At 39.8% G+C, this 27717-nt stretch overlaps 1 protein-coding gene and 1 long non-coding RNA gene across 2 annotated transcripts; one reads left to right on the top strand and one right to left on the bottom strand.

Annotated features, from left to right (window-relative positions):
- The first annotated feature begins 2694 nt into the window (after positions 1-2694).
- On the top strand, positions 2695-27698 carry ACTL6A (actin like 6A). Its single transcript, XM_007972030.3, has 14 exons — positions 2695-2889; positions 9967-10043; positions 10210-10384; positions 13559-13659; positions 14556-14653; positions 16698-16792; positions 17097-17203; positions 17297-17386; positions 21196-21257; positions 21454-21568; positions 21698-21778; positions 24056-24151; positions 26115-26201; positions 27216-27698. The coding sequence occupies exons 1-14, from the start codon at positions 2865-2867 to the stop codon at positions 27294-27296; spliced, it is 1290 nt and encodes a 429-aa protein (XP_007970221.1). The 5' UTR covers positions 2695-2864; the 3' UTR covers positions 27297-27698.
- LOC140713466 (uncharacterized) lies at positions 11731-17328 on the bottom strand. Its single transcript, XR_012095549.1, has 2 exons — positions 17235-17328; positions 11731-11978 (listed from the first exon to the last, which is right to left on the bottom strand). It is a non-coding gene; the product is annotated as an uncharacterized lncRNA (long non-coding RNA).
- Positions 27699-27717: the final 19 nt, after the last annotated feature.

The following is a 27717-nucleotide window of genomic DNA, read 5'->3' as shown; positions in this document are numbered from 1 at the left end:
CACAGTTCAGGATAGTCTTAAATCTGGGGAGGAGACAGTCCCATCTCAGGCTTTCCAGAGGCTAGGGGGTGTGGTCCTCATCAACCCTCTTGAACTGTTTTGTTTTCTGATAAACGCTGAACAAGTGGAACAAATATTTTACTCTCTTAGCCTAGATAGGTATTTTACTTCTAGGACATATTATCTTCAAACATGAGAGATGTTGGAGATAGTATTGAAGAGAGATATCAATGTTCAGCGATATCAAAATCTAGTTAATTTGCTGTATATAAATTACTTGGCATTTAAATGCTACATTGATTTAAATGGATAACTGTGTATTATAAACTCACAAATAGCATCTCTTCAATATTCAATTATTAGAAAGCATCTCAATATTTTATAACTCTTCAGCTACTAGTCAAACACATCATAAAAACAGATTGGAAGAAGAAATATTTGGGGATTTGATATATGTCTACAGTGACAGCTATAATAATGGGGACAACGGTTAACACAGGGTACTTATGCATGCTATGCTGTTTATATCACATGTGTTAGCTCAGATTTGCAAACTTTTCTTGTAAAGGGTCCAGTAATAAATGTATTCTCCAGTTTAGTGGGACACATAGCTCTACATAGTCTCTGTCTCCCAACTACTCAACTCTACCCTTACAGAGCAAAAGTAGTCATAAATGGATAAGCATGGGCTGTGTCCTAATAAAACTTAGTTTAAGGTCACTGAAGTGTGAATTTCGTATAGTTTTTTTTCTCTCTCTCTCTTTCTCTCTTTCTTGGACTTGCTTTGTCACCCAGGCTGGAGTGCATTGGGGAGATCACGGCTTACTGTAGCTTTACATTCCCGGGCTCAAGCCATCCTCTCACCCTAGTCTCCGGAGTAGCTAGGGGGCATGTACCACCATACCCAGATAATTTTTAAATTTTTTTGTAAAGACGGAGAGGGGTGGGTGGTCTCCCTGTGTTGCCCAGGCTGGTCTTGAACTCCTAGTCTCAAGATCCTCCCGCCTGGACCTCCCAAAGTGCTGGGATTACAGGTGTGAGCCACCTTGCCCAACGTGTCACACATTATTCTTTAAAAATTTTTTTAAAATAATTTAAAAACAGAAATAATCATTCTTAGCTCAAGGTCATTAAAAAAAAAAAAAGGCAGTCTTCCCACCCGCCTCCCCTTTTCCCCACCTCCCCTCCCCGCCCCACACACAAAAGATGATTTGGCCCTAGTGCCTTAGTTTGCTGACATCCGCATTATCTCACTGGGTTAATAGGGCTTTTCTAAAGGATCAGATATACTGTGATTATATTGTCAAGTGAATGGGAAAGAGTTTTCCCGCTAGCCTTGTTTCCCACACTACTGCCTCATCACTTTCTGCCACCGAGACTGATGGGGTTTTAGTCAATTGTTTCTAAGGTTAAAAGCAGGCTCTGCATGTCTAGACTCTAGACATACCAACTTAAGAACTGCTATCAATTATAAGGATAGGCAACAATCTTACGGGTTTGAGCGCTGGAGTGTCCTGATTGGGTTTGGTCGTTTTTACAGATGAAGCTCCGTTGATCAAGAGTGGCAAAGAGACAGAGCAACAAGTTGCTGCAGTAATCCGGGGATAAAGGAAGGTGATCTGGACTAGGCTGGTAGAAACAGGGGACTAAGACAGGCTGTTTATAGGATGCATATTTAGGATTGGGTGCTTGCTTGAATGAAGATTGATTAGCTGTTTTAAATACCTCTCACAGGATAAAATAAATTTATTTTTATTTATTTTTTTATTTTTTTTGAGACAGAGTCTCGCTCTGTTGCCCAGGCTAGAATGCAGCGGTACAATCTCACTGCAACCTCCACCTCCTGGGTTCAAGCAATTCTCCTGCCTCAGCCTCCCAAGTAGCTGGAACTACAGGTGTGTGCTACCACGCCCAGCTAATTTTCGTATGTTTAGTAGAGACGGGGTTTCACTGTGTTGACCAGGCTGGTCTCGAACTCCTGACTTCGTGATCTACCCGCCTCGGCCTCCCAAAGTGCTGGGATTAGACGCGTGAGCCACCACACCTGGCCTGAAATTGTCTTTTTTTTTTTTTTTTTTTTTTTTTTAAAGAAATTGATTTTTTAAATCGTTTTTAAAGCACTACCTAGGTTTAGCTGGGATAATGCATCATTTCATTCTTCTTTTACTTATTAATAACCATTTTAAAAATTGCAAGATCCTATCAATTTGTCTGATTTACTGATTCCCCTATCCCAAAGTGGAGCGCAAAATTTTTATTTCTTCAACCTAAAAGTTTAAAATACTTTTTCTGAAGAAAAAAAGAAAGAAATCCGCATTCCCCACAGTCACTGGACAGGAATCTTAGCGTGGAGACACACGTTCAATTTCCAGAGGTCTACCTTTCCCTACCCGGGTTCCCGCCGCTCCTCAGCGCCCAGCCGCACCTCCTAGGCCCGCCCCCATGCTTCCCTCCAGCCTTCCTCCTCCTTCTCCCACTGCCTCCGCCCACGCTCTCGCCCACCCGGGAAGCTCCGCCCGCTTCAGCTCCGCAACCCAACACCATCTGTCCTGCTGTCGCTTTCCTCTTTCCCCGCCCCCGTGGCTGCCTTCGATTGGCTAAACCAGCTGGGCCGCGGCGGCGATGCGGCGCAGCCGCATTCTGATTTGCTGAACGTAGGCCTGGACCCTCGTGATTGGCTGAATAAGAGGAGCCAGCAAGTGTAGCTGAGCTCCGGGGTGTGTGGACGCCGCTTTGTTGCCTGAGGGGGGTGGCGGTGGAAGTTAAGGGAGTCAGGGGCTATCGCTTCTCGAGACTCGCAGTCGCGGCCACTGCAGTCACTTCTCCAGTTAGCCCTTAGGGTAGGGGTCGCGCCGGCAGCAGCCATGAGCGGCGGCGTGTACGGGGGAGGTGAGTGAGTGCGGCCGGAGGAGAGAGCGCGCGTTTTCGGCGTGTGGGGTTTGTAACCGCCGCTCCCAGCCCTCCCCTCCCCGGCGTTCCCTTCCGGTTTCCCCCTCTCGGGACCCCGGCCTCCCCGCCCCGTCCCCGCCCCACGCTCTGCCCGCCCCCGGAGCCCACCAGACTCGGCCAGCGCCTCGGGCGCCCTGGAGTGGCGGCTCTCTGTGGCCGGTTCCTGCCTCTGCCCCCGGAGAAGCAGGGTTTTGGGATGCACGCTCGTTTCTCTAGAGAGCCTCGGGGCTGGGCGGGAAGCTCAGTCCAGCCGGCCGCCGGGCCCCGGCTTGGGTTACCGCCCCAGGGTCGCATGTCCACGAGTGCCTCCTGGACTCGGCTGTGTCGGGGCGCATGTGCTCGCACCTAAACTTGGAAGGTCCCGGCGGTTTGCAAGCTTGGACGGAGGGTTCCCAGAGCGTCTCATAGGTGGCAAAGCGAGCCTCAAGCCGTAGAACTGACTAGGGAAGCGGCGGCCACTTAGGGTACTGCCTCCTCACTGTCTGTGCCCCATGCGCGAGCTGCCTCACCTTTCACTAACTCCTGCCTGTTTGTTGGCTGCAGAGTCTCCAGAGTGACTCGTGGGCGGGTCTGTTTGAGATTAATTCAGGAGCACGTGTAGTTTAAGGATGCCCAGAAAGTTTGCCGGGGGTCCTAGGCGTCTTGTTTTTTCACTTATCCTTGATTAGACTGTGGTGTGGCAGAAAGATGACCAGGTGCGGGGGGGTTACAGACCTGAGTTGAAATATCCACCTCACTGTTGAGCGCTTTGGTCTTGGGCAATTTTACTTAACTTTCCAACTTCAGGCCTCATTTGTGGAATAATTCCTAGCCGATGGGGATGGGCGTGAAGGTTAAATGAAATAATGCTACATTTGCCACTTAAAGTCTGGTCCATGGACCAGCAGTGTCAGCATCACCTGCAAGTCTGTTAGAAATGCAGAATCTCACGCGTCATTCAAAATCTACTGATTTAGAGCCTCCATTTTTGCAAGATCTGCAGGTGAATCAAAACACTGATACATATAATTAATGTTTTGGGTTGTGTTTGATGAGTTAGAGACCCAGAAAACAAATCCAGACTATTGCTATTGTTGCTGTGTCTAGTAGTGATGCTGTTTCTATAAAGGATGTCATTTTACAGGTAAGATACAACAAAAATAAGATTTTTCCTTCATGTTCCCCAAGAAAATCACATCACCCCTAAACTTGGAAGGAGAAAAACATTTAAATCCTCAAAAAAGAAAAAAAGCCTTTTTAGTAGAATAGAGGTTCAATTCTTTTTTTTTTTCTGTTTTTTTTTTTGAGACGGAGTCTCGCTCCGTCGCCCGGGCTGGAGTGGGCTGGCGTGCAGTGGCCGGATCTCAGCTCACTGCAAGCTCCGCCTCCCGGGTTTAGGCCATTCTCCTGCCTCAGCCTCCCGTGTAGCTGGGACTACAGGCGCCCGCCACCTCGCCGGCTAGTTTTTTTGTATTTTTTAGTAGAGACGGGGTTTCACCGTGTTAGCCAGGATGGCCTCGATCTCTTGACCTCGTGATCCGCCCGTCTTGGCCTCCCAAAGTGCTGAGATTACAGGCTTGAGCCACCGCGCCCGGCCGAGGTTCAATTCTTGAGGATTTTTATACACTAGAAATTGCATCCTAGGTTTTAAACATCCAGAACTCTGTGGTTCTTTCTCCTAAGCCTCCTGCCTCCCATTGCCACTCTCCTACTTAGGAAGCAGGGTACAGGAATTAGATGTATCTCCCATCCTGAAAAAGGAACAGATGTAAAATTCTAAGAATTTAGAGTCTTAAATTAAACTTCCACCATATCCAGTTTACTAATTAGGGCAGGAAAATGAGCTGATATGTTGGATTTTTTCTATTTCACAAAAATGTGTTTTGAGCACTATGTGGCAGGTATAGGCTCTTGTCATCAAGAAGTTCAGTCTTGTAGATGAGTCCGTTAGGTAAATAGACACCATATTTCACTGATTCTTAGTTGTACATTTTTCCCACATTTAAACAGCTGAAGTTGGAATATGTCTTTTTTTTTTTTTTAATAGAGACGGGTCTTGAACTCCTGAGCTCAGGCAGTCCTCCTGCCTCAGCCTCCCAAAGTGCTAGGATTACAGGTTTGAGCCACTGCCCCCAGCCAGAATATGTCTCAGTAGTGCTGGCCTGGCAGAGTTTTAACTGCCATATTATTTTCTTAGTGATGCCGGAAATAGTGGTGCATCATGTAGTTGATAGCATCTTATATTGATCAGAAATGGTAACTGTAATTCAATGAGAGCTGTTCATTGATAACAATATGTAGAAGGGGCCAGGTGCGGTGGCTCACACCTGTAATCCCAACAACTTGGGAGGCTGAGGCGGGCGGATAACTTGAGGCCAGGAGTTCAAGATCAACCTGGCCAACACGACAAAACCCTGTCTCTACTAAAAATACAAAAATTAGCCAGGCATGGTGGCACATGCCTGGAGTCCCAGCTACTGGGGAGGCTGAGGCACAAGAATCACTTGAACCTGGAACTACACTCCAGCCTGGGTGACAGAGCAGGACTGTATCCTAAAAAAACAAAAACAAACATATATATATTTATATATGTTATATATATTTATATATATAATTTTTATATATATGCTACATATCATATATTTATATGTTTTATATTTATATATGTTATATATATTTACATATGTTATATAGTGCAAAGGTAGTTCAGAGAATAAAGTTATTGATTCCATGTGGTGGAGTCAAGGGACTTTACAATAGAGGTAATGGGGATGATGGAGGAGGAGTGGAAAGGGACAGCATATGCAAAGGTTAGCTGAGAGTATGTGGTGTGTTCAGGAGATGACATATTACCCAGTAAGTCAGTGTATGAGGCAGGAAGTGAGACTGCTACCAGATATTGCTACGCCTTGAATTTCAACTGGCTAGAGTGATTTAAATTTTATCAAATTCAGTGATGAGAAACCATGGAATGATTCACCCCCTTATTTTTGTTGAAGGATTTATGTACCAAAATAATGACAGTTACAATATTGAAAGATCACAGTACAGCAGTTGGAAGGGTAGATTTAAGAGGCAAAGAGGTAGAGGCACGGTATCTGTAGGGAATTGTAGTTTCCCTGTTGAGATAAGAGCCTGATTGAAGGCAGGGGCAATGGTATTTAAAAGGAGGGGATTTGAGAAATACTTAGCAGAAATATTTGGCAGAACTTGAAAGATGGAGGTGTTCACAGCAACTCTCAGGTTTTTGCCAATGTGGACTGTGGTCAGCAATGTGTTAGGCAATGCTGAGATGAGCAGTGCTTCAGATGTGTTGAATTTGAGATACCCACGAGACATCAGATACAATTATGTTGTTGTACAGTAAAAAGTTCAGGATATGGATCTAGACATTGGTTGGAGCTGAGAGAGAGAGAGAGAGTGTGTTTTGAGATTGGAATTACCAATATTTAGGTAGAAGTTGAAGCTATAGGAGTACAGTATATTACCCAGGAAAGGGTAAATTAGGGAAGGGGCTTCTAACATGGGGTTTGTGGCCTTCCCAAAGTTTCCATGGTAGAACTATATTTTATTATAATTGGTTTCTTTTATAAACATTTAAAAACATTTTAAGAAGGGATTCATAATTTCCTAAACTGTGTGTATTAGTTTGTAGGTTGCCATAATAAAGTACCACAGTCTGTGTGGCTTAAACAACAGAAATTAGTTTTCTCACAGTTGTGGAGGCTAGAGGTAGATCTTAGTGTCAGCAGAGTTGGTTTCTTCTGAGGTCTCTCTGTGCGTAGATGGCTATCTCCTCCTTCTGTCTTCACATGGCCTTCCCTCTGTACAAGTCCAAGTCTGAATTTTCTGTGTTTTTTTTTGTTGTTGTTGTTGTTTGTTTTTTGAGATGGAGACTTGCTCTGTCACCCAGGCTGGAGTGCAGTGGCATAATTTCAGCTCATTGCAGCCTCCGCCTCCTGGGTTCAAGCAATTCTCCTGCCTCAGCCTCCCGAGTAGCTGGGACTACAGGTGCACACCGCCATGCCTGGCTAATTTTTTGTATTTTGGCTAGAGTTGGGGTTTCACCATGTTGGCTAGGATGGTCTTGATCTCCTGACCTTGTGTTCCGCCTGCCTCTGCCTCCCAAAGTGCTGGGATTACAGGTGTGAGCCACCACACCCGGCCCGAATTTTCTCTTAAAAACATCAGTTATACTGGATTAGGACCCAATCTAATGATTTCATTTTAACTTAATTACTTCTTCAGAGATTCTGGTTTCACTGGGCATGGTAGCTCACATCTATAATCCCAGCACTTTGGGAGGCCAAGGTGAGTGGATCGCCTGAGGTGTGGAGTTTGAGGCCAGCCTGGCCAACATGGTGAAACCCAGTGTCTACTAAAAATATAAAACCTAGCCAGGCTTGGTGGCCAGCAGATGTCATCCCAGCTACTCAAGAGGCTGAGGCAGAAGAATCTCTTGAACCCAGGAGGTGGAGGTTGCAGTTAGCTGAGATTGTGCCATTGCACTCCAGCCTGGGCGGCAGGAACGAAATTCTCTCTCAAAACATTAAAAAAAAAAAAAAAAAAAAAAAAAACAGAATAAAGACTCTGGTTTCAAGTACAGTCACATTCTGAGGTACTAGGGGTTAGGATTTTGACATAGGAATTTTAGAGACACAATTCAGTCCACAACACTGTCACAAGGGTCCATAACACAGAACAGGTTAAGGGTTCCTAGTGCAGGGCAAAAGATAAATCCTTGAGGAACAGAACTTGAAATTTTTGGTTAACTATACAATTAATTCATTTAATTAGGATATCTCTTTACCCAGCATTCTGGTTAATAAAAGTATTAAATGTTATCAACTCCTGTTCATTGTTATACTTACCATTTGTACTCAAGTTTAGGTGCTGTGGTGAAAACAAATACAGTGTTCTCCTTTTAAGGATCCCCTAGTTTCTGACAAAATTTGGACCAGAGAATTTTACAGGGTTGTGTTAATTATCTTGAGAAATGTAACAAATACACAAACTTTCTTTTATATTAGAAATTTAAATGTGTCTTTGTTTTATTTGAGTAAAAACAAAAGGCTGGGTGCGGTGGCTCACACCTATAATCTCAGCACTTTGAGAGGCCAAGGCAGGTGGATCACAAGGTCAGGAGTTTGAGACCAGCCTGGCCAATATGATGAAACCCCATCTCTACTAAAAATACAAAGATTAGCTGGGCGTGGTGGTGCACATCTGTAGTCCCAGCTGCTCAGGAGGCTGAGGCAGGAGAATCAGTTGAACCCGGGAGGTGGGGGTTGCAGTGAGCCGAGATCACACCATTGCACTCCAGTCTGGGTGATACATCAAGACTGCGAGTCCAAAAAAAAAAAAAAAAAAAAAAATCATTCTGCAAAGATACTATCTCTTAACTGATATTTGCAAAGTAATGGGTTTACTTTTAAAATTTTTAAGAAGTTTTTGAAATATTTTAAGCATACTAAAAATATATAAACATAAAAAATATATAAATATATGTTTGTATGTGATATTACAGTAATATTCCTATAAGTTTGTATGTAATACAATATTATATTCACCAGTGAGATTAAATAGATGTCATATTTTGCCATATTAATACCTCAGATATTTTAAGAATAAAAATGTTAATTGATACAGATTTCCTCTCTCTCACTTCTTCAGTTCAGGTAACCACTAAACTGAAGTTGGTATGTAACATTCCCAGACCCCATGCGTATTTTCTTTTCTTTTCTTTTTTTTTCCGGGGGGGTGCTTGTGTGTATACATATATAGTTTTTTGGTAACTAGCTTTTAAAACTAAGCGTTCTTTTAGATTTATTGATGCTGACATATGTAGATCTAGAGTGTTCATTTGAACTGCTGTACAGGATTCCATTGTATGAATATACTATTGCTTATCTATTTCACTACTGAGAGACCGTTAGATTATTTCTGCCTTTTCCTGTGGCAAGCAGTGTGTCAATTATAATAGCAGCTTACATTTAATGTGTGAGTTTTCTAAGACTTCATATACATGAAAGTATTTAATACGTTTAATCGTTAGAGCATCCTGTGAGGTAAGAGCTATTATGTATATTTTACATGTTAGGAAACTGAAGCAGAGAGGTTAATAAATTGCTCAGTTCTTGTAGCTGTTGAACATTCTTGTACATGTCTCCTTGCAACCTGTATGAGAGAGTGTCTCCAGAATAAATAAGTGTAATTCTATGTATGCACAATTTCAACTTTAGTAGATGTAACTAAATTGCCCATAGTGGTTGTCCCACTTTGGATAATAAATTATAGAATCACCCTAGTTGATGGTGGAGGGAGGTTACTGGTATATTTATTAGCCTGATTCATTCACCTCAGGGTAATCTATGGCTAACTGCATCCCCTCTACTAAAATTCACAGCTCCTATCAGGTAGCCCTCCCCATACAACTTTCTCTCCAGATTCTGATAACAGTTATTTCTTCTTGTTTCTTCAGTTTGAAGAATGGCAATGGATCCATTATTATTAGTTATCATTATAGTACTGGGGTACTGTACTGTTCCTTCTGGTTGTCCGTATTTCACCTGTATCTTTGCAAATAATTCCCTTTAATAAGTAAACTCAAATTACCCAGTTTTAGTGTACCATTTCTTAACTGATTGAACCTCTACTGAAATACGGTGTATGACTTGTTATATTTTAATTAAATGATTCTTTAAGGTGTATTTGAAACTAGGTTCAAGTGAATAATAATATGAATATAATTGGGTTGAGTGCAGTGGCTCATGCCTGCAGCACTTGGGGATGCTGAGGCAGAGGATTGCTTGAGCCCTGGAGTTTGAGTCCAGCCTGGGCAACATAGTGAGACCTTATCTCTACAAAAAAATTTTAAAAATTTGCTGGGCGTGCTGGCATGCATTTGTAGCCCCAGCTACTTGGAAGACTGAGGCAGGAGGATTGCTTGAGCCTAGGAGATTGAGGCTGCAGTGAGCTGTGATTTTCATGTGATACTTCTGCAAGCTGTTAATGCTAATTATCTTTTAATCTTTTCAGATGAAGTTGGAGCCCTTGTTTTTGACATTGGATCCTATACTGTGAGAGCTGGTTATGCTGGTGAGGACTGCCCTAAGGTAAGTGTAAAGTTAGAGTTAATTGGATATGTAGAGCTATTCATGTAAATTAAATTCATGCAGAAATTCTAATTTAAAACAAAATATAATAAAATACATTAGTTGGGGGAAAAATGCCTCCTTGATAAAAGGTGAAACTTGTGTATCATATTTCTGACTCTTACAGGTGGATTTTCCTACAGCTATTGGTATGGTAGTAGAAAGAGACGACGGAAGCACATTAATGGAAATAGATGGCGATAAAGGCAAACAAGGCGGTCCCACCTACTACATAGATACTAATGCTCTGCGTGTTCCAAGGGAGAATATGGAGGCCATTTCACCTCTAAAAAATGGGATGGGTAAGATGTTTTCCCCATGGAATTGATTATAGAGTGTACATGTTACAGTTTAGATACAAAGTAGTAGCTTCCTATAAGTTGAACATCAGCTATGGTTTTTTTTTTGTTTTTTGTTTTTTTTTTATTCCACAAACTGATTTCAGACACTGAGAATATAAAGATACATAAGAAATGTTCCTTTTCCTTAAAAGCTTAGTTAGGAGAAATAGATGTATGTATATATACAAATAATGGTACACTGTGATAAGTGCTACAATATAGGTATATGCAATGAGCAATGGGATTAGAGAGGAGAGGTATTTTACTCTAGTGTTGGGAGTCAGTGATGGTTTTCACAAAGGAGGTAACTTGTGATGAATCTTGATCAATGAATAAGAATTAGTCTGGCTGACAAAGCTGGGTAAAGCAGAGGGACCAGCATGTGTGAAGGGATGGAATTGTGAAAGAAGCTTATGTGCTTAAAAATGTAATACAATTAAGTATGGTTGCAGCATTGGGCTCATTAGGGTCAGTAGCAGGAAAGGTAGGCAGCGAGCAGTCATAAAAGGGCTTGTAAACCATCCCAGGGTTGTATTAAGCTAGTTACTGAAGGATAACCCCAAAGGAATTTAAACAGATGTGATATGCTCGTATTTGCCAGCTGGAAAGATTAATAGTAATATGTAGTCTAGATTGGAAGGAGACACTAGAGACGGACCTCAATAAGGGAGGTAAGAGTCCAGATGAGAAATGAAAAAGGTTTAAACCCTTATATAATGCTGGCAGAGATTCTGAAGGGACTTTCAGGGTAACCAGGAAACAAATGGTACTAAACGATCGAGGGAGTGAAAGCAAGAGAGAAGTTGAGAAAGTTTCCTAGATTTTTGGTTGGAGTAACTCTGAACAGAGAGTACCATGCATTGAGATAGGAATAGAAAGGGAAGAAGCAAGTTTTATGGTTTTAAAAGGCATGGCTGGCCATGCGCGGTGGCTTGTGTCTGTATAATCCCAGCACTTTGGGAGGCTGAGACCGCAGGTGGATTGCTTGAGTCTAGGAGTTTGAGACCAGCCTGGGCAACATGGTGAAACCCCATCTCTACTAAAAATACAAAAATTTGCCAGGTGTGGTGATGCATACCACCTGTAATCCCAGCTACTCAGGAGGCTGGGGCATGAGAATCACTTGAACCCAGGATGCAGAGGTTGCAACTGAGATCCCATGACTGCACTCCAACCTGGGTGACAGAGCGAAATTCTGTCTCAAAAAAAAAGAAAGAAAAAGAAAAAAGCGAGGTTATCAGGGATACTCCAAATCACTCTCAGGTTCAGTTACTCACCAGCAAGACTCCCTCATAGGACTCAGCATATGGTTGTATTCACAGCTAAGATTTATTGTACTGAAGATTCAGATTCAAAACAAAATCGACAAAGGGAAAAGGGACAGGGGATGATGAAGTCCAGATGCAGGCTTCGGAGAGTTTTCTCACAGTGGAGTCACACAGGATGTGCTTAATCCCTCCATCAACAAGTTACAACCTGTGTTATCTTCCAGGAGAACTCTGAAACTCAGTACCCAAGGATTTTACAGAGGGCTGGTTATGTAGGTACCATCTACCTGGCATGTAACAAAATTTTAGATTCTCAGAAGGAAAGCAAGTGTTCAGAACCAACCACATTGTACAAACAGTGTAGGTATAGCGAGCTACTCTTACCATTTAGGGACAAGTTTTATATGAACATAGGGAACTGTTTGCCAATCGTGTTTCCAGACACCAGCTAAGAGTGAGCCTTACAAGCAGGACTTTCTCAGGCTTGCAGTGTTAACTCTTTCATGTATAGTAAGTAAATGGGTTCACTGAGTTAAAAGTGCTTAGAACATCCAGGTGACAATTCTGTAAACAGGGGAATAAAGATTATAAGAAAGATTTTAAGACATGGAGTTGCGTTTTATTACTCTGAAAAAATTTGGAATATGAGAAGAGGATTGAAGATGGAGTTCTTAGCAAAAAACTTGTATATTTTAACCAATAGAGAATAAAAGGTACCCCTGAAGGAGAATGAAAGGGAACAATTAGGGATGTAGGAAAAAATTCAGGGGAAGAATAAGAAAAGAAAAAGTTTCTGGAAGCATAAAATTCCATTTATTCTCAGTGTTTTCCGCTGTGACATTGAAAGCTTTACACTAAGAAAGAAGTTAAAAAAATCCAGGTGGGCCTGTGGAAATATATAATTAATGACATTTTTTTCTTTGGGCTGCAACAGAAAAGTTTGTAAACTCTTGTGAAGGCAATACTGTCATAATTTAGAGAAGTCAGATGAGATTAAAAATGTTAAGTGTCCATGAATTTGCCTAGTAGAAGGTCATTCGTGACTGGGGGCGGTGGCTCACACCTGTAATCTCAGCACTTTGGAGACCGAGGTGGGCGGATCACCTGAGGTCAGGAGATAGAGACCAGCCTAGTCAACATGGTGAAACCCTGTCTCTACTAAAAATGCAAAAATTAGTTGGGCATGGTGGCGGGCACCTGTAATCCCAGCTACTTGGGAGCCTGAGACAGGAGAATTGCTTGACCCCAGGAAGCAGAGGTTGCAGTGAACCGAGATTGCGCCTTTGTACTCCAGTCTGGGCGACAGAATGAGACTCCATCTCAAAAAAAAGAAGGTCATTAATGACTTTTGTCGGTAGTTTTAATGGAATGTTTAGGTGGAAGCCAAAGTGAAGACAGATGTTCTTCTTTGAATTTTTAACATGTCTTTTAGTCTTTTTCCAAATAGATTGTAAGCTTTTTTGAGTGTTGGGTCTAGACCATACAAATCTTTATTTTTTTTTGTTTTAAACCCAGCAGTAGTATCATTTAGAAGGCCATATAATTCCTCTGTATTTCCTGTTATTCTGATCACATTCTGGGCCTCTAATAAGTATTTATTGAATTGAATAACATTTACTTGGTATTTTAGGTCTGTTAGATTAATTACATTTGGGATAGGTCTAGGGGCTGGAGGGACCAAAAAGAAGTTCTATATATCTAGAAGACAAAGGTAATCTAAAGTACTGTGGTATGAAGTTGATCTGTAAAATCAGTAGGTTCTGTATAATATGGTATTAATTGTTAAGTCACAGAAACAATTTCTCAAAATATGTTGTATTCATCTTCAACTATGCATTGTTTCCAAGTTACTAATCTTATATTCTAGTTGAAGACTGGGATAGTTTCCAGGCTATTTTGGATCATACCTACAAAATGCATGTCAAATCAGAAGCCAGCCTCCATCCTGTTCTCATGTCAGAGGCACCGGTGAGATAAAGATTTTCTTTTTCATGTTTCTGTAGTTGTTGTTTTTTCTTTTTTCTTTTTTCCTTTAGTTTTCTAATTTGATGAATATTTTTCTTTAAAGAGGCATAGAAATTCATATTTTGAATTTGAAAATTAGGGAAAAGGATTTTTTAATACTATTGTAACTTTCATTTTACTATTCTGATAAAATATGCAGAGAACAACAAAACACACTAATGAATTCTTGTGGTTATTTATGTATTTCTAGGGATTTAACATTTTATTTCCTAGGACTGCTTCCCATTTTGAATTATGAATCATTTCTTGTGCCCCAAGGGCAGCGTGTATCTACTTTATTCAAGTTTCCAAGAGAATTGAGATGTTGAACAAGGGCTGGAAATTTCTGGACCAAAGTCTCTTGTGAAATACATTTGGTACATAGACAGAAACGACCCAGAAAGCAAGCATAATGGTCATAAATTATCAGTATCTTATTGTTGCTCACTTAGAGTTTCTTTTATGAATACTATCTATAAGTGGGAGAATTTGGTGGTCTAAAATTCATACTTAGGATTTGGATTGACCATATTTACTCTTTAGATTTAATAATATGTTTATAAGAATCCTGATTTCCTCATATTTGGAAAAGTCTATAATTTCTAGAATTTATAGAAGCAATTTTATTATTAAAGAATTTTAATTCTTATCTGATTGATTTGTTTAATCTACATCTAAAGAAATATAGAGGTTTTGTTTTTATTTTTGTGAGATATTATTATGAAAGATTATTTCCCATGATATTTTTTGCTGTTCTTAATGTTTTATTTCTTTGTTAATATAGTGCTAGATTTTATCTGGAGATAAATCAACTTTTTAATTCTTAATAACTTGCATTTCTTTTTCCCCCTCTTCTCAAGTGGAATACTAGAGCAAAGAGAGAGAAACTGACAGAGTTAATGTTTGAACACTACAACATCCCTGCATTCTTCCTTTGCAAAACTGCAGTTTTGACAGCGTATCCTTGAAAGAGTAATACCTTCCCTCTTGAAGTGTATACCATACTACTGAGTGTGATAACTCTGGCAGAAGACATAAGCCAATTATTGCTTGTTCAGAAGTTGTTTTTTTCTCTTTTCTCTTGCTTTTTAGCTATTCCTCTTTTGGTGTTTCTCATTAGAACTAATGATACGCTAGAAAGTATGAGGGAAATAAAGTAACACTCAAATTCTGAGTGTTAAGACGTTTTTGTTTTTAAGAAGGTGCAGGCCGGGCGCGGTGGCTCAAGCCTGTAATCCCAGCACTTTGGGAGGCCGAGATGGGCGGATCACGAGGTCAGGAGATCAAGACCATCCTGGCTAACACAGTGAAACCCCGTCTCTACTAAAAAATACAAAAACCTAGCCGGGCGAGGTGGTGGGCGCCTGTAGTCCCAGCTACTCGGGAGGCTGAGGCAGGAGAATGGCGTAAACCCGGGAGGCGGAGCTTGCAGTGAGCTGAGGTCCGGCCACTGCACTCCAGCCTGGGCGGCAGAGCGAGACTCCGTCTCAAAAAAAAAAAAAAAAAAAAAGAAGGTGCATATGGATAGAAGGCAATATTTTAACCAGTTGGCTTAGATGAAATGAAAGATTGCCATTTTCTCCCTCCCTTCCAATATCACAGAAAACTGGAAATTGGCTGTAAATTCATTCCCCTTCAAATTTAGTCAGTCATCAAGTCCCACCTATTCTTCCCTGCTATTTGCTTCTCTCTTTCCCGCTGCCACAGCATTAGGTGGAAGCTATTTCCAGGATTACTGAAGCACATCCTCTTGTCTGCCCATTCCTCACACTGTTGATCTAATAATCTTTCTATTTTTATTTATTTATTTATTTGGCAGAGATGGAGTTTCACCATGTTACCCAGGCTGCTCTCTAACTCCTGGACTCAAGCGATCTGCTTGCCTCGGTCTCCCAAAGTGCTGGGATTACAGGCATGAGCCACCATGCCCAGCCTCTAATAATCTTTCTAAAGTGCTAGTCTGCTTTAAGCCAGAATCATCATCTACATTTCTTCCTTTTACTTTCAGACCGTACTGAGGTGCTTGCAGTTCTCTGACCTCGCTGTGTTCTCTTGCCTCCTGGTCTTCCCACATCTCCTACTCTTGCCCATATTCCCTTCCCCAGAATTTACAATTGGATATCCCAGGAATAGCTTTCTCATTTACACCACCACCTTCCCTGGGACATCGTGAGCTTTTCTTTTTACAGCTTTATTGATCATCTACTTCACTAAACAGGATAACCTTCAGGGAAAAGGCAGTTTTGGTGCACCATTATGTGTCTACTGTGTTAAAAGAATTTTAGTGCCAGGTGAGCAGCCTCCCTCTTTCCTCCCTCCCTCCTTATTAAGCACCAGACTTAGTAGACACCTAATAGACGCTCAGTAAATATTTGATGAATGAGTGAATGCCCCTACTCCTAAACTTCAGTTTAGTATATTCAGGTAGCATAGGCCTTCTGCAGCACAGAAGTGTGGAAAATGGGATCTGCCAATATTCACCAACTGCGGAATTCACCTGGCATAGTTTTCCCGCCCATTGAGTTAGAGGAGATAGGAACTGCCATATGGCTTTGCCAAACTACTGAAACAGCTCCTCTTCAATGCTATGTGAGAATGGTTATAGTCCCTAGCTCAGTTGTCACAACCTCCCACTGTTCTTACCAAGTTTCTGTACATTTTGTTAAATAAATGCATCTCAGTTTGTTGTAAGCGCTTTGGTCAGTCTCCAGAGACTTTCAATGATTATGTTAATTTTGACCAGCTTAATAGTAGCTGTTTCTAGGATAAAGGTTTCCCTGAGTTCCTGATACCTCCATTCTAGAATTCCTGCCTCTTGCTATTTGTTCTTAAGCCATAAATATTATTTTATACCAATTTTTATCCCTAGATTCACTGTAATACATTTTTAACTATGAGGTACATGTTTAAGAAATAGTTTCTGAAATATAAGAGCCTGCCCTTTACAATAAACATTATTTTAGCAGCCTTGATACTTTCTTTTCCTTAATGTTTTAAACTAGATTTGCTAATGGTCGTTCTACTGGGCTGATTTTGGACAGTGGAGCCACTCATACCACTGCAATTCCAGTCCACGATGGCTATGTCCTTCAACAAGGTAAATGTATTTAACCAGGATACACTGAGATGATTTTAGGTGTTATGAGGATGCACATAATGAAATAAAATGATGAGTAGCACTTTTAAAGCATATCAGTTTCTGAATAAGATCATTTTTTAAGTATGTTAAAAATCTTTAGTATATAATGTGTATTTAAAACTGATGCATTGCTTTATTTATGTGTTGAAGGATAGTTCATTTACCTGAAAAAGTTTTTCATATAAATACACCCGTAGGGGAAATTCGTTCTAGGAAGTTTGGACTTAACTGCTCTCTTAACCTTGTCTCATCTGTTTCATAGGCATTGTGAAATCCCCTCTTGCTGGAGACTTTATTACTATGCAATGCAGAGAACTCTTCCAAGAAATGAATATTGAATTGGTTCCTCCATATATGATTGCATCAAAAGTAAGTATTGAATTTTCTTTCTAGAACTTACCTCTAGCTCCCCCACCCCTATGAAATGAACTCCATTAACCTAGCATCTCTTGGTACTCTCAGGAAGCTGTTCGTGAAGGATCTCCAGCAAACTGGAAAAGAAAAGAGAAGTTGCCTCAGGTTACGAGGTCTTGGCACAATTATATGTGTAATGTAAGTAACCCTCATTCTCTTTACAAAAATGTTATAGGCTTTTTGCATGATTATTAAAAAAAAAAGTTATATATAGGCTGTAAATCCTTGAGTAAAATATGAGCACTTTATATTTTCAAGCTTTTTTTTTTAAATTACTAAATATATTTTGAAGATTAAATAGAGCATGATCTCAGGATTATGCTCTATATTTTTAATGATACTTTACTAACAAAAGAGCTTTGCTGTGAGAGGCATGCTTTTCATATTTGCCAAACAAATATCTCTGCAAATCACTACATATTCACTTGGATTACTATGATGAGACCTGGAGGGAATTTTGGTTTTATGCTATTCTGAACATTTTTGACTGAGAAAATGGTTTTAGGTTTTGGAGAGGCCTACTAGTATGTCTCAGTTATGTTCTGTTTCCCAGCATCAGTCAGCCGTATCAAAAATGTGTTTTTGTTCAGAACAAGGAACCCATGAGAGATTCTCTACTAAAAACCCATCTCTGAACATATGGCTTACTGATGGGGAAGAGGTTAGTAAAACAACCTGACACCACAGATGCACCTTAATTTTTTTTTGTTTTGTTTAAAAAAACTGTTATTTTAGGTTCAGGGGTACATGTGCAGGTTTGTGATATAGGTAAACTTGTATCACGGAAGTTTGTCGTACAGATTATTGTCCCCCAGGTACCAAGCCTAGTACCCAATGGTTATTTTTTCTGCTCCATTCCCTCATCCCTCAGGGAGGCCCCACTGTCTGTTGTTCCCTTCTTTGTGTCCATGTGTTCTCATCATCTAGCTCCCACTTGTGAGAACGTGCTGTGTTTGGTTTTCTGCTCCTGCATTAGTTTGCTAAGGATAATGGCCTCCAGCTCCATCCCTGTTCCTTCAAAAGACATGATCTCATTCTTTGTTTTTTTTTTTTTTCACTGCATAATATTCCGTGGTCTGTATATACCACATTTTCTTAATTCAGTCTTCCACTGATGGGCATTTAAGTTGATTCCATGTCTGCTATTGTGAATAGTGGTGCAGTGAACATACACATACATGTGTCTTTATGATACAGTGCTTTATATTCCTTTGGGTATATACCCAGTAATGAAATTGCCAGGTCAAATGGTAGTACTGGGCCAGGCATGGTGGCTCACGCTTATAATTTGAGAGGCTGAGGTGGGTGGATCCCTTGAGCTCAGGAGTTAGAGACCAGCCTGGGAATCATGGCAAAACCCTGTCTCTACAAAAACAGAAAAATTAGCTAAGTGGGGCCAGGTGCGGTGGCTCACTCCTGTAATTCCAGCACTTTGGGAGTCCGAGGCGGGCGGATCACCTGAGGTCAGGAGTTTGAGACCAGCCTGGCCAACATGGTGAAATCCCATTTCTAAAAATATTAAAAAATTAGCTGAGTGTGGAGGTGGGCACCTGTAATCCCAGCTACTTGGGAGGCTGAGGCAGGAGAATTGCTTAAACCCAGGAGATGGATGTTGCAGTGAGCTAACATGGTGCCACTGCACTCCTGCCTGGGTGACAGAGTGAGACTCCATCTCAAAAAAAAAGAAAAAGAAAAATTGGCTAAGTGTAGGGGTGTGCACCTTTAGTCCCAGCTACGTGGGAGACTAAGGTGGGAAAATCACCTGAGCCCTGGGAGGTCGAGTCTGCAGTGACCTGTGAGTGTACCAGTGCCCTCTAGCCTGGGTAACAGAGTGAGAACCCACCTCAAAAAAGAAAAAAAAAAACAAATGGTAGTTCTGTTTTTAGCTCTTTGAGGAATTGCCACACGGCTTTCAACAATAGTTGAACTAATTTACATTCTCACCAAAAGTGAATAAAAGTTCACTTTTCTCTGCAGCCTTGTCAGCAGCATGTTATTTATTTATTTTTTTCGAGACAGAGTCTTGCTTTGTTGCCCAGGCTGGAGCGTAGTGGTGCAATCTCGGCTCACTGCAACCTCCGTCTCCCGGGTTCAAGTGATTCTCCTACCTCAGCCTCCCGAGTAGCTGCAACTACAGGCGCGTGCCACCACGCCCGGCTAATTTTTGTATTCTTAGTTGGCCAGGGTGGTCTCGAACCCTTGACCTCATGATCTACCTGCCCCAGCCTCCCAAAGTGCTAGGATTACAGGTGTAAGCCACCGTGTCCAGCCCTATTTTTTTACTTTTTTATAATAAATAATAGCCATTCTGACTGGTGTGAGATGGTGTATCATTGTGGTTTTGATTTTCATTTATCTGATGGTCAGTGATAGTGATCTTTTTTTCATATGCCGTTGGCCGCATGTATGTTTTCTTTTGAAGTGTCTGTTAATGTCCTTTGCCTACTTTTTAATGAGGTGGGTTTTTTTGTTTAAGTTTCTTATAGAAGCTGGATATTAGACCTTTGTTAGATACATAGTTCGCAAATATTTTCTTATTCTGTAGGTTGTTTGCTTACTCTGTTGATAGAAATTAATGTGTATCCAGCAAAAGAAACTAAGAGTAAAATTATATGTCATAATTACTATGAGAAGGATCATATCTAACAGGTTTTTAAAAATTATATCATATATATTTATATCATGTATATATCATGTGTGTGTATATATATACACACACACACACACACACATATATATATATATTTTAAAGACAGGGTTGGCCGGGCACGGTGGCTCATGCCTGTAATCCCAGCACTTTGGGAGGCCGAGGTGGTGGATCACTTGAGGCAAGGAGTTCAAGACTATCCTGGCCAACATGGTAAAACCCCATCTTTACTAAAAATACAAAAATTAGCTGGGTGTGGTGTTGAGTGCCTGTAATCCCAGCTACTTGGGAGGCTGAGGCAGGAGAATTGCTTGAACATGGGAGATGGAGGTTGCATTGAGCTGAGATTGTGCCACTGCATTCCAGCCTGGACAACAGAGCAAGACTCTGTCTAAATAAATAGAGCAAGACTCTAAATAAATAAAAATAAATAAATAAATAAATAAATAAATAAATAAATACAGGGTCTCCCTCTCTGTCACCCAGGCTAGAGTGCAGTGGTGCAATTGTAATTCACTGCAGCCTCAAACACCTGGGCTCCCCCTGCCTCAGCCTCCTAAGTAGGGAGGACTACAGGTGCATGCCACCATGCCTGGCTAATTTTTTATTTTTTATTTTTATAGAGACAGGGTCTCACTATGTTGTCCAGGCTGGTCTTGAACTCCTGGCCTCAAGATCCTCCTGTCTTGGCCTCTCAAAGTGCTGAGATTACAGGCATGAGCCATTGCACCCAGCTCTGACAGTTTTTGCACCTAAAGATTTTGTGTGTGTGTACATGTAATATATGAGGAAAAATTAGGATTACTCATTTTTCCTAGATATTAGACAAGATTTTTCTAGAGGTCATGTTAGTTCATAGCATTTTATTAAACTGTTTTATACTATGTACAGTCATTAAAAGTTGGGTAAAATGTGATGTATATGCACATGTGTATATGTAAGTAATGAAATCTTGCTTCTAATCTAGCTTGTTTTTAAGAAGAAAATGGTGTTCTGAAATTGGTTTTGTTATGCAGGACTGTGGTGCAGGGGTTCCTGCACCTGCAGTTGTTTATCTCTCATCGTTTCATAACTGTTGTAACTTAAATGTGTGGAATTTAGCTTCTAATGCAAATGTTTAGAATTAGGTTTCTTGATACTCAGTATCCTTGTTAGGTAGATTAATGCTGTTGAAATGCTTTACACATATAGAAACATGGTCCAATTTCATTCTGAAAAGTATTTAAAATATATTATAAAAGTATAGATTACAAAGATAAATCTCAACCTTGTTTGTTAAACTTTTTTCTTTCACTCATAGTGTGTTATCCAGGATTTTCAAGCTTCGGTACTTCAAGTGTCGGATTCAACTTATGATGAACAGTATGTTTTTTATTTAAATTGTATACTTTATAAATGAGGAAAGGATTTGTTTAGAAAACATAGGAAGTACTTAATTGAATAATGTTTAAAATATTCTCACTCCCATTTTTTTACAAGTTGATAATTCCCTAGTGGTTTATAATTTTGAAGAGAATTATTTTTGTCTTTTGTGTAATACTGTTTAACATGTTTTCAGAGTGGCTGCACAGATGCCAACTGTTCATTATGAGTTCCCCAATGGCTACAATTGTGATTTTGGTGCAGAGCGGCTAAAAATTCCAGAAGGATTATTTGACCCTTCCAATGTAAAGGTATAAAAGCTTTTCATAATTAGCCTGGCTTTTCCTATATAGGTAAAGAGCTTTTGTGGCTAAAATGTTTTGGATATGCTTTACTGTATGAAGAGCCTCCATGTGACTACTTGTTTTCTTTTGTTGTAGGGATTATCAGGAAACACAATGTTAGGAGTCAGTCATGTTGTCACCACAAGTGTTGGGATGTGTGATATTGATATCAGACCAGTAAGTGCCAGTCTCCTGTTATGGTTTAAAGGTACCTTTTAGGGGATTGAAATGCCCCCAAATCATTGTTAGGTTGACAGTGACCTAATGGTTGTCAATGTGATTGACTTTGAAGTTCATTTTATAACAGTATCTATAAAAAGATGAAGTACTAGAAAAAGAAAAATGTGCAACTCTAGAGCTATGGTGTCCAGTTTTGTAGCTACCCTCGACATGTGGCAATTTAAATTAAAATAAGTAAAAACATAAAACTCAATTCTTCAGTTGTAATAGCCTCATTATAAATGTGGCTAGTGGCTGCTGCATCAGACAGCGCAGATATAGAACATTTGCACCATCACAGAAAGTTCTGTAGACAATGCTGCACTAGAGATTTCCTGAAATGTGGCAAACCAAAATATGTATTGTTAGTGATTTTCTTACAGATAGTACAACTTCTACTTTTATTTTTCAGGAAGGTGTGGTTTAAATGGTATGAGTAACTTTTACATGAAGTTTATTTTAAACGATCTTCATATTTTTTTTTTTTTTTTTTTTTTGAGACGGAGTCTCGCTCTGTCGCCCAGGCTGGAGTGCAGTGGCCGGATCTCTGCTCACTGCAAGCTCCGCCTCCCGGGTTCACGCCATTCTCCTGCCTCAGCCTCCCGAGTAGCTGGGACTACAGGCGCCCGCCACCTCGCCCGGCTAGTTTTTTTTTTGTATTTTTTTTAGTAGAGACGGGGTTTCACCGGGTTAGCCAGGATGGTCTCGATCTCCTGACCTCGTGATCCGCCCGTCTCGGCCTCAATCTTCATATTTTTTGTGCTTTGTCAGGTTTTAAATACTAACTCCATATTATATACTTCAGTCATTATCAGTGGTAGGTTCTTGGAGACTGCAACTTTAAGTGAAACAATGTACAGTAAGTCCTTGAAGGACATTGTTTCAGGGAAAAAATTGGTTTTGTTACATGTCATTTTGTTGAAAGTCAGTTTCCAAGGTCATATTGATAACATTGAGGACTGACTTTATCTAATTTAAACCTAATTCAGCTTCTCACCCACATACTGCCTAGATTTTGAATTAATTAATTTGCTTAAAGCATAGTGCTAATAGCTACTATGTTGTTCAAAAAAGGCTTTGAGTGGCTATGAAAATCATACTTTATTTTAACTTTATTTCACCTGGTAACCTGGTAGGCATGTGATGTTTCTAGGACAATAGTAATATAAGTTTGGGATTTTTTTAGTGCAAATACAATTCCACCTTTGGGGGAAGGTAATTGAATTGAAGTATATTTATTGCAACAGTGATAACTTTGTTTTTAGTGAAATTTCTCCCTTTAACTAATGAGATACTTTTGCATTCTGTTTTCTATTTCAAAACTTAGATGATTTAGACATTTGAAATACGTTTTAAAAATAGGAACTTATCCACTAAAACAGGTTGACATTTAACTTTCTGATGCATACATGCAAATTCAAAGTAAATATAAGTAGTAATTTATTTTTATTTGGGGAGGCCTTAGCATGTGTGTTTTGGAAAAGCTCCCATGTGCTTCTGATGTATACCTCTGCAAAAGAGAAAGGTAGCAATCATTTTGGCCAGGAATATGTTCAGTTTATCATTGTCTGTCACAATCATAAAATAATCTGTCTAATTTTGAATATCCTAACTTCCAGATGAGCATTCTTTTTCAAAATATTTGTAATTTTAATTTTTGGCTGGTGGTTGCTATTAATATTTCCAGATGACCATTCTAAGATAAAGTCATTATAGAATGTACTTCTAATTAAATATTGGCAGCTATCTCCAAAAAAATTAAGATTTTTAGAATGATTCCTTTAAGTTAGTGGTTCTTAAAACTTCATGCACATTAAAATAATCTTGGGAGTTAAAAACCATGCCTGCCAGGCACAGTGGCGTGTAGTCCCAGCTACTTGGGAGCCTGAGGCAGGAGGAATGTTTGAACCCAGGAGTTTGAGGCTGTGGTACACTATGACTGTGCCTGTGAATAGCCACTGCATTCCAATGTAGGCAATATAACGAGACCCTGTCTCTAAAAGTAATCTTGCCTGGATCCCATCCCCATTTTTATGTAATTGCCCCTAGGAATTTGTGTTTTAAAAGCTCCTTAGGAATGTACAGCTAGGATGGAGAATCGATGGATTAAGCTATTAGGTCTATATAAAACATTTCCAAAAAATGAAAGGGAAGATTGTAGTAGAGCACATTTGTAGTTGTATTTAAAACTTTTGGAAACATGTGGAACTGATTTTTCTTGTATTTTTATCCTAGGGTCTCTATGGCAGTGTAATAGTGGCAGGAGGAAACACACTAATACAGAGTTTTACTGACAGGTTGAATAGAGAGCTGTCTCAGAAAACTCCTCCAGTAAGTTCTGTTTGTTCTTTAATGGTATTCTTCAGTCATATATTTCCTCACTGATGGTGTCATTTTGTAGATAAGCATTCATTTTTCAATAGATACATGATACTTTGTATGTGCCTGGTATAGTATCACTAAAGTTAATATCCTTTAACCAAGTTTTCCTAGTTGACATCTATTAGTTTCTCTTAAATTATTTGAATCTCATTTATTAACTTAATATTTAAATATGGATAGTTTGCTAGGCACTAGTCCCTGCACACCAAGGCTCAGTCTACTAGGATGGTTAGACATGCAGAAAATGATGACTGTAGCGTGCTAAGCAATTCAGTATGTCATGGACCAGGTGCTGTCGGGAACACCAAGAAGCCACTACTTACTCGCTAGGAGTATCAGAGAATAGCCTCATGAAGAAGCTATAGTTTGAATGAATAGTTCAACTCATTACTAATTTATGAAAGGATATCTAGATGGAATAAAACCATTTACAAAAATATTAAGAGAAGATGGGTATGTTCCAGTAATTCAAAGTAGTTGGCTTCTAGTCTTTACATAAGTGGGAAAAGCAATATGGCTAGAAAGATGGATTAGTTTCCTAGAGCTGCCATAACAAAGTACATGTGGGTGGCTTAAAACAGAAATTTATTGTCTTATAGTTCTTGAGGCTAGAAGCCCCAAAGTGTCAGTGGGGCTATGCTGAATCTCTAGGGGGAAATACTTCCTTCTTCACAGGATAAAATCTAGCAGTGGACTGATGAGCTCATATGTTTGTTTTAGAAAGATCAGTGGGTATATTGTAATAACTTTTAAGAGAATAGAAAAACTCGGTTTGAGAAGGTAATTTATATAGTACTTCAATAACAGAATGGCAGTTACAATCTTTTAACTTTAAATTTAAAATTTTTATTGGCTGGACGCGGTGGCTCATGCCTATATCCCAGCACTTTGGGAGGCCGAGGCAGATGGATTACGAGGTCAGGAGACCAGCCTGGCCAACATGGTGAAACCCCATCTCTACTAAAAATACAAAAATTAGCTGGGCCTGGTGGCGGGCGTCTCTAATTCCAGCTACTCGGGAGGCTGAGGCAGGAGAATTGCTTGAACCCGGGAGGCAGAGGTTGCAGTGAGCTGAGATTGCGCCACTACACCGCAGCCTGGGTGACAGCGCGAGACTCCATCTCAAAAAAAAAAAAAAAAATACAAAAATTAGCTGGACATGGTGGCACGTGCTTGTAATCCCAGCTACTTGGGAGGCTGAGGCAGGAGAATTGCTTGAACCCAAGAGGCTGAGGTTGCAGTGAGCCAAGATCATGCCACTGTACTCCAGTCTGGGTGACAAAGCAAGACTCTGGCTCAGGGAAAAAAAAAAAAAAAACAACAACAAAACTTCAAGTGGTTTTTTTGTAAGGTGTTCTGCACTAAACAGTAAATTTAAAAACCCTTATTAGTGGTTACATATGCCCTAACAATGTCAATAAATCTGTATATTTAATAGTCTTTTAGCTTCCTATATAAAAGAATGTTTTACATATGCCACATTTCTATTATTAAAAGTGGTGTCTAAATATATAGGCACACAGTTGACATCTGCCTTGTATTTTCTAAATTCTTGGAGATCTAGAGCATACCTGAATTATAATACTAATCATTAGATTGATTTATTGATTGATTTGAGATTTGTTATCCTATTTCAAAATTACCGTATTTTAATCAGTGTTTGAACCACAGGGAGCCATTAAGAAGTCTGTCAAAATTGAATTTCCTGGCTGGGTGCAGTGGCTCATGCATGTAATCCCAGCACTTTGGGAGGCTGAGATGGACCCATTGCTTGAGTGCAAAAGTTGGAGACCAGCCTGGACAATATGGAGAGCAAGACCCTGTCTCTATTTAAAAAAAAAAAAAAGAAAAAAAAATTTCCTAAGTTGAGTCACAAGATTTGATTGTACTAATGCATATTCTTCTATTTCAGAGTATGCGGCTGAAATTGATTGCAAATAATACAACAGTGGAACGGAGGTTTAGCTCATGGATTGGCGGCTCCATTCTAGCCTCTTTGGTTAGTAGATGAGCTACTTTGCAAAAATGTTCTTACTGAATTATACTAAATTTAGTAAAAATACAAAAAACAATTCCAGTGCTTCATTTGTCTTTGCATTTTATAACTGTCAAATGAGCGGAGGACCTAATAGAATAACCAGTTTTATGTGTTCTGATATAACAAAATGCCTCTTTGCCTAATTAGTAGACATTTGTCAGCCTAATTTCAATGTCCCCTCTCAAACAGAGGTGGAAATATGTTAACATATGCATGCCTCTTCTAATAATACCCCCATTGGCACTGGTCAGGGCTTGTCTGGAATGTATTTAAAATCAAAACATTCCTTCTCAAGTTCTGGTCATTCCCCAGTTTACAGTGAAGTCTACAGTGAGGTCTAGGAAGTCAGGAATTGGTTCTTGGAGCAAATGGTGAAGTCATGGTGCTGGGTGTAAGATGTTTCTTGGACTACCATCTGCCTTGAATAAGGAGAAAAAGTCCTTATACTTTTCTGCATCCTGGACTTACAGCATCCTGCCCCTTTATATACTGTATATATATACACCATATATACTGTTCTGGAGTATGGTTCTGGAGGAGGACAGAAATAATCGAGTACTATTTTGGGAGGTGGGACTCAAATGAATTATTCAAAGTTTAGGAGTTATGAAAATAAGATATTAAAAGAAAAAAAGGTTGGTGCAGTGGTTCACACCTATAATTCCAGCACTTTAGGAGGCTGAGGCAGGAGGATCACATGTGCCCAGTAGTACAAGACCAGCCTGAGCAACATAGTGTGAGGCCCCATCTCTACAACAATTACAAATTAGGCAAGGTGGCATGCCCCTGGAGTCCCAGGCTGATGTGGGAGGATCCCTTGAACCAAGAAGTTCGAGGTTGTTATGAGCTATGATCACGCCATTGCACTCCAGCCTGGCTGACAGAGCAAGACCCTCTCTCAAAAAAATAAATTAAGAAAAGCCATTTCTAGTAAAAAGTAAGGCATAATTATATAAATTTCTTTCCATTTTACAGGGTACCTTTCAACAGATGTGGATTTCCAAGCAAGAATATGAAGAAGGAGGGAAGCAGTGTGTAGAAAGAAAATGCCCTTGAGAAAGAGTTCCCAAGCTTCTACCTTCCTTTGTCACCTTACGTTTCATAGCTTTAGTATACTCAGGAAAAGAATGACCATCTTTTGTAGAATGTTTATACATTTTTGCATATTTCAATTTCCACTTAAATTTTTTAAAGCTTTAACTGGCTCTATAAATTAAGATAAGTTTGTGCTTTCCTTGAAATGCACTTATTCTTATTACAAGCATTTTTATAATTTTGTATAAATGTCTATTTTCTCTAAATATTTTGCTTTCAGTAAAATGCTTTCCAACTCTGTTTAGTATATTAATTACCAGTGGATTGGTAGAATTGCTTTTTATTGACTAGTAAAAGTTACTGCCTATGCTTTTTACCTTAGGCTTATAGAATTAAATAAAAATTAGCCATTCCAGAAATAAATTTTGGACTGTGGTGCACT

Source organism: Chlorocebus sabaeus, chromosome 15 (genome assembly GCF_047675955.1).
Source record: "Chlorocebus sabaeus isolate Y175 chromosome 15, mChlSab1.0.hap1, whole genome shotgun sequence".
NCBI lineage: Eukaryota > Metazoa > Chordata > Mammalia > Primates > Cercopithecidae > Chlorocebus > Chlorocebus sabaeus.
The sequence above is the reverse complement of the archived record's forward strand: the minus strand, read 5'-3'. Positions and strand labels throughout refer to the sequence as shown.